The sequence below is a fragment of the Vollenhovia emeryi genome, unplaced genomic scaffold, assembly GCF_000949405.1.
Source record: "Vollenhovia emeryi isolate VEMERY1.0 unplaced genomic scaffold, V.emery_V1.0 DF939203.1, whole genome shotgun sequence".
Lineage (NCBI taxonomy): Eukaryota > Metazoa > Arthropoda > Insecta > Hymenoptera > Formicidae > Vollenhovia > Vollenhovia emeryi.
The window spans coordinates 271,152-278,381 of NW_011967163.1; the positions used below are offsets into that span (position 1 = coordinate 271,152).

General features: G+C 45.8%; 2 protein-coding genes across 4 annotated transcripts; one reads left to right on the forward strand and one right to left on the reverse strand.

Annotated features, from left to right (window-relative positions):
• The first annotated feature begins 2,418 nt into the window (after positions 1 to 2,418).
• On the forward strand, positions 2,419 to 5,046 carry LOC105561661 (exosome complex component RRP43-like). The gene is made up of 7 exons (XM_012011833.1): positions 2,419 to 2,898; positions 3,090 to 3,126; positions 3,192 to 3,329; positions 3,582 to 3,876; positions 3,957 to 4,077; positions 4,151 to 4,257; positions 4,852 to 5,046. Exons 1-7 carry the CDS (start codon positions 2,882 to 2,884, stop codon positions 4,974 to 4,976), a joined length of 840 nt encoding a protein of 279 aa, XP_011867223.1. The 5' UTR covers positions 2,419 to 2,881; the 3' UTR covers positions 4,977 to 5,046.
• A 267-nt stretch (positions 5,047 to 5,313) lies between these two features.
• LOC105561662 (caltractin-like) lies at positions 5,314 to 7,074 on the reverse strand. Of its 3 annotated transcripts, none has more exons than XM_012011836.1 (3): positions 6,912 to 7,074; positions 6,506 to 6,628; positions 5,314 to 6,074 (listed from the first exon to the last, which is right to left on the reverse strand). In XM_012011836.1, exons 2-3 carry the CDS (start codon positions 6,506 to 6,508, stop codon positions 5,541 to 5,543), a joined length of 537 nt encoding a protein of 178 aa, XP_011867226.1. In that variant the 5' UTR covers positions 6,509 to 6,628; positions 6,912 to 7,074; the 3' UTR covers positions 5,314 to 5,540. The 3 variants fall into 3 exon arrangements, with proteins under 3 accessions (XP_011867226.1, XP_011867225.1, XP_011867224.1); XM_012011835.1 differs by having other exon boundaries at positions 6,748 to 7,074; XM_012011834.1 differs by having other exon boundaries at positions 6,506 to 7,074.
• Positions 7,075 to 7,230: the final 156 nt, after the last annotated feature.

Sequence of the window (7,230 nt, forward strand, 5' to 3'; positions counted from 1 at the left end):
TACAACGAAAAAACGAAAGACGAAAAAAAGAGATACACTCGCGCGCGGGCGCACGAGCCGCCGCGATGGCGTCGCACGAAACGGCGGGAACTCGGGGGATACGCGAGGCCTCGGACGCGTCTCGCAAACCGCACGCGAGCGTTCAACGGGGCGATCTCGCGTCAACATTTCACTCGCGTTACGCGCGGAAAACTCGGGTGCTTCTAAACGAGAGAGTCGAGAGCTCTGTACACCCGCGGCGCCGCGAGGATCCAGGGCTGCGACGAAGATCACGGCCGAGGGGGGGGGAGGGGTGGTTTCCGCGAGATTTACGCGTCTCGGTGGATCGCCGACGCGTGAGTATTGAATAGTCTACGCCGCGATCGCTCAACTTAAGCGATATAACTCACCAGCGTCGCGAAGAGCGTCGCGACGACCGTCGACGAAGGAGACCGGGTCCGTTGCGCGTCCGCGGCACTTCGCGATGCTTCTCGAACAGGCCAACATGGTGCCGTTAACCGGCAGCCACCCCCACCGCTACTGCGCGATACTATGCGAGTCGAGTCGGCGACGCGATCTGAATATCCACTGTAATATCACTCGCGCGGTGTATCTCAAACGAGCGCGTAAACTCACATGTCTTTTACCGATGAACAATCGACACACTCGCGGCTCTCCTGTATTCAAATTACATAGAAGGAAGAGCGAGCGCGAACGGTAGGCGGCGATCCGACGTATCCGCTTCCCGTATCACAAGTTATCGCTCGCCGTGGTGTCGATTAATTTCGCAGGGAATAATCGCGCACATCACCCCGTAGCGTACGTACCGGCACGGCGGCCCGAACGATATTGCGGCGAATGGAAAGTTCCTTGACCCCGGAGCGTGGTAGCGGTCGCGGCGGCTCGAGACAAACAAGCGACGATCGCTGCGGCGCGCGGCGGCTCGAGTGACGTCACTGCGGCGCGCGGCGGCTCGAGCCAGACGAGCGGCGAGCCGCGCCGTAGTCGAACGTGCGTCGCGTTGGCCTTCGAATTGCGGTACGAACGGCACGGAATTACGTGCGTGATCCTGTCGTTGACGTCTTCTTCGTTTCTTGTAGTGTGCACTTGGCGATGCGGAAAGAGAATGGCCGTGGAATGGCTGTCTACCGTAGAGGAGAGCCGCGAATTCGTCGATTGTCTTTTCCAACGGACGTGTGAATTTAAGTGCGCGCTTATTTTAGAGCCCTCGATTGGATACGCGTTTTCAAGATTCGCGGGTACACGTTAATCCATGTGCACGAATTTAAGGTACCTTCGTTCACGTGTACCTGTGTATGTGACGTATCCGTGTGTGTGTGTGTGATACGTGCGCAAATATTTATGAAAATTTGATGAAAGTTTCTCCGTTTCTGCATATGTTGTTCGACATATGTACGCGCATAATTCCAGCGTTCCAAGTTTTATCCAGACTTTGTCACATAATTCTCAAAATATTTCCCTGTTGAGGTATACGCGGGCTACACGTTTACGCGCGTCACATACACGGATATTCGCGTACACGTTCGCGGATTCGCGCAAGTACAGATCATTTTACCGGCTACGAAATATTTCGAGAGATATTTCGGGTGATTGTCGAATACATAAGAATTGACTGTGAACGAGCCTTAATGCGTGGTCTACAAAGCGAGTCGCAGTCGTAAGAATAATCGACTGCGATTGGTCAATTTCGTCAGACACATAAGAATTGACCAATCATCGTAGTATCGCGGGGGCCGACGGTTATCGCCGCTGGTCTGTTCGTGAAGCATCGCGGTCATTCGATTGGCTCGCGTAAAGCCTCCGCTACAATGATTCTCGGTTCTGTCTACAATGGTCGTAGTCGTAAGAATAATCGACTGCGATTGGTCAATTCAGTCAGTCGCATAAGAATTGACCAATCGCAGTCGATTATTCTTACGACTACGGCCATTGTAGACAGAACCGAGAATCATTGTAGCGGAGGCTTAAGAATTGACCAATCGCAGTCGATTATTCTTACGACTACGACTCTGTGAGTCGGCATTCACATGAAGCGTACTTTGCGAGACGCGTAGGTTACAATAACCAATCACAAATTCGTTTAGCATTTCTGTTATCGTATACAAGAGAAACTCTAATCAGCTATTGGTTATATTAGTTACGCATTTTACGCAATTCAGCAAAATACGCTCCATGTGAATGCCGACTTTTAGAATGGCGTAACTTTTACTTAAATTACTAGAATACGCAGAATACGCTTACGCAGATTACGCTGCATGTGACGGCACCCTGACTCGCATTGTAGACCACGCTTAAGAATAATCGACCGTAAGCTTTCACTTTATAATTGATCGAGGTTAGGTAACCTCGATTCTTTATAAAGCGGCATTTTTAATTTTTCTTTTTTTGTGCAGAAAAAATTCACGATCGAGCCCGAGATTTATCGACGCTAAAATTGCATGTTCGTGAAAGGGAATTTCGGACTCCGTGGTTTGGACCCCCTGCTTTGGTTCCCCTTGGAGACAAGTTGTCTATCTATACGAGTTTACAGTCAAAGCCACAGTCGAAGGATCTGCACCATCTGTGCACTTTTTAGCTGAACTGGTTACACTAATTCAGCGTTTACCTTCCTCTTTCCAATGCAGAGGGAAGAAGATAAACTGTGAACTAGCGCAGCCAGTTTAGCCAAAAAGAACAGACGGAGTAGATGTATCGATGTACGAATATTTAGATACGTTTCGAGCCGAGAAGAAACTTCACTCGTGTTCCCGGCTTGTAAACATTACCCCCTTTTTAACTTTTTATAACCACGCCGTCTTATTTTCATCTGACAAGCAACACGCCAGCCGCAATTGTCGAGCGAAGAAGCCGTCGAGTTCAGTCGCTGAAAATTCACACAAAAATGGATTTGCAATACAAGTGCGTTCTCGTGTTTCAAACTACTTATTTCAATTAATGAGTGCGCGATAGATAGAAATCTTTTCCCTTCGAGACAATGAAAAAAGAAGTAGATTCTCGTGTCTCGCGAGAAAACATTTATACCTAGCTTGCAAAAGACTGTAACGCTTATTTCGTCTCGAATGGTACTTTATTATCCACTTTGTTTGCAGAACGATCCATCCTGTGAAATATCTGCACGATCACCTCGTAAGTATCTTGCACGTGCCGACCGAAGAGAAGCATATTACACAAAATCTTCTATACATTTGCAGGAGCAAGACATACGGACGGACGGCCGAAAGTTCTTGTCGTTTCGCCCGGTGAGCGTAAACGTCTCGTCGATCGTGCAAGCGGACAGCTCGGCGATATTCAAATTGGGCGACACAACTGTGGTCTGCGGTATTAAGGCTGTAAGCGCGCCTCGCAATGTTCACATATTTTCATGTCCTTGAAAACGCACGCATATTACTTGAGAAAGTTAATGTAACAGATGTGTTTGCGTGTACGACGCTGAGCTTGTTTTCTATCGCTGCGCTGAACTGGTGTAATAAATTAGAGCGAGACAAGTACATTTTTCGATCCAGCTTACTGCGCTGGTTTGCCAATGCAGCGACAGAAGACGAGCCCACCGTTAAAGCGACGATTAATTGATATTGCCTCAGGAATTTGCGACGCCAAAGGCGGATACTCCAGATCGCGGCTACGTGGTACCGAACGTGGAACTGTCCCCTCTGTGCTCCTCCAAGTTTCGCCCGGGCCCGCCGAGCGAGCAGGCGCAGGTGCTCTCGAAATCGATAGACATCATTTTGAACAATTCGGCGGCGCTCAACCTGCAAGACCTCTGCATCTGCAGAGGTAAATTGGTGTGGGTCTTGTACTGCGACCTCCTGTGTCTGAATTACAATGGGTCGGTCATAGACGCTTGCACCGGAGCACTGATGGCGGCACTCAAAACGCGTAAGTGCCCGGGAAACACGTGGCAATATCCAATCCCTCCGATTGCCTTTTCGTACTGGAAGAGAGAATTTCTTTTGCAGTGACCCTGCCCGAGGTAAATTACAACAAGGAGACCGACGTGACTGTCGTACACCCGAAAAATAGGAAGACGTTTACCGTAAGGACCTTACCGGTTTCCACATCGTTTGCGGTATTTGATAAGTCAGTTTTAATTCATTGTAACAGACACCTAGTGTGTATCTCGCCTTCCTGATTCGTCTACTTGCGTTCGCAGACAACTGTTGATAGTTGATCCCACGGACGACGAGGAGGACTTGTCGTTGGGAAGATTCTCTATCGTGATGGACGACGAAGAAGAGCTCTGCTACGTACATAAGCCTGGTGCGTACTTTATGTTTGTGAAAATACAGTAACACTGCGTGAATCATTTGTATAGTCGTGGCCGGAAAGAAAGTCTACATTTTTTTAGTTTCATCTTATAAATTTGAAATTAAACTGTGTTCGCGATTTGTGCGGGGGAAGAGGTGGAAAGATATAAGTTGAGGAAGACGCGATTAAAAAGAATGAATCAAATGTTAATGACAAAACGTTAATGCTACTTATTTTTGCACATTATTAAACATTTGCGAAAAATGTCTCGGACAAATACCGAAAGATAATTGCGTGAAAATATCGGTCTTCCGTTTAAAATATACAAATACAGTGTACACATTGCCCAACGTTTTGTGATAAATTGTTGGAAATGCAGTCAATCTTGCGAGAGATTCAGCTTTTGCTCACGAATATGTGCAGTGACGCATTATTAGAGCAAAGGAATTAATACCAATATCTACGCGATAATACGAATGTTCCGAAAACTTATTGCAAAACGTCGGCCAACCTTTCTAACCAGGACCGTACTTGAATAGGCTCTGCGTGATTCTATTGTTATCGAGTTATGCATCTCGTATAATAGTGATTCTAAATTTAATACAGGTGGAATTTCAATCTCTCAGAGTCTACTTTCCAAAGGATTGGAAATGGCGAAAGCGAGAGCGAAGCTGGTCAGATCGGTAATCGACGCTGCCATCTCGACGCTGAATGTAAATAATATAATATAAATAAATACTCGACTATTTGTTAACTAGCTCACTTCTTACATTAGATAAGTAAACGGAATATGATAAAATATCGATAGCTATATAGTCTACATCTTTCAGTTGCATCTTATAAATTTGAAATTAGGCCTGTTCTTTATTACTGCACTACTGAACTAGTGCAATAAGTTAAAATGAAACAAATAGATTACCTCTCATTCCAGCTCATTGCACCAGTGTGCACTAGTTCAGGAGTGCAGCAATAAAAAACACCCCTTGAACCGTGTTGACGATTTGCACGGGGGAGAAGAGGTGGAAAGGTAAAAGTTTAGGGAAACGCGATTAAAAAGGACGAATCAGATAATGACAAAATGTTAATGCTACTTATTTTCACACATTATAAAACATTTACGAAAAATGTCGCTGACAAATACCGAGAGATAATTTCGTTTAAACATCAGTCTTCCGTATAAAATATACAAATACAGTATACACGTTATTAACTTAAATATGCGTCGTCTGAATTAACGTTTGATGTAGATGTGCAGTTTTAACTTAATGCGAAGTTTAAGTTACGAACATCGACGTTTACAGACACGACATTTCCTTAAAAATTGTTACAAATTCATCTAGCGATATTTGCCCATCACCATCCTTGTCTGCCTGATCGATCATATCCAGCAGCTCCTCGTCGGTCAAATCTTCTCCCAATTCGATCGCAACTCTCTTCAGATTCTTCAAGGATATCTTCCCCGTCTTGTCGTCGTCGAAAAGACGAAACGCCCTTATTATGTCGGTTATGCAATCCTCCTCTGACACTTTGATTTTTATCACTCTGTGAAATTCCTCGTAGGACAACTCATTGGGGCATTCTGGAGCAACGGACTCCACGAGTGTCTGTATCTCTTTCCTCGTCGGCTCGTATCCCAGGGCTCGAAGGGCAACTTTAAGATCCTTGGTAGCCATTTTTCCAGTGCCGTTCGGATCGAACAGATCGAAGGCTTCCCTTACATCGGCCAACTTGGCATCCAGTTCAGGGCTTTTTATCTTGGAGACAGTCTTGTTGGAGGCGCTGCTCTTGGTTTCTTGGGCATCCGTTTTCGGTTTCTTGGACGTGGATGCCTGTGGGAAAGAAAAAAAATGGGGATTGTCACGACAGTTTTACCCTCCAAGTAGACGAGCGTGCACAGGGCATACGCTTTTGCTTGCACAGTTTTTTTAAATATCAAAGTGATTTTAATATATTGGAAAGATAGACAAGATTGCTAGCAATTTTAAATAAATTTAAGTACGGAATGAAAAGGGAATGCGCGACAAAGTATCTTGGATCACGATTAAACCAATTGCCACTTTAATATTTTAGAAATTTAAGACTGTCAAAATTTCTAGCAATTTAAAGTAACTTCAAGTACGGAATTAAAAAGGAACGCGCGACGAAGCTGATTGGATCAAGATTAAACCAATTACCGCTTTAATATTTTAGAAAGACAATTTAAATCTCCAGCAACTGCGCGACGTAAGGTTGGTTGGAGCGAGATTAAAATGAAAATCACCATGTTCGATTTGTTCGCAGCTGACTTTCAGAAATGGATAGCTGTCTCCCGTCCGCGGTATTCAGAGCTGCGTCGTCCAGCACCGACGTCGCCGCGAGACTGCCAGCTCGCCGGGCGCGTAACCTGTAAACATCACCTTCGTCAAGTCGCCTGAAGGGATTACGGTTTGATCGATACACGACGAAGCCATTATTGGTGTTTTGAGATCGACAGCGACGATTCGGCCAAACAATGAAAAACACCGTTCAATAACAGAGCCAGAGTTCGGCGGACGCGTGCAAACACGACGATCCTACGAGGCACGAGAGAGCACGGCATCGAACACGTTCTGCGTGACGAAACGTCAAACGGCCGCCTCGTAACATCCGAAGGCGACCCTCGTACAACTCGTGCACCACAATCGTACCATTATTATGTAAACGTTATTGTTTAAACCATTAAGGGCCAACTTCACAAACGTTGGTCAGCTGTTAACCAGAGTTCAGTCGGCTCCCTAGCTTTTTCTATCCTGTTCTCTAAAGAGGAGACAGAGAATCAATTAAGCCTGCGCTACAATGATTCTCGGTTCTGTCTACAATGGTCGTAGTCGTAAGAATAATCGACTGCGATTGGTCAATTCTTATCGAGCGACTACGACTACGACCATTGTAGACAGAACCGAGAATCATTGTAGCGGAGGCTTTATGTTTCGATTGCGAACACGACGCAGAGTCGCAGACGGCTTC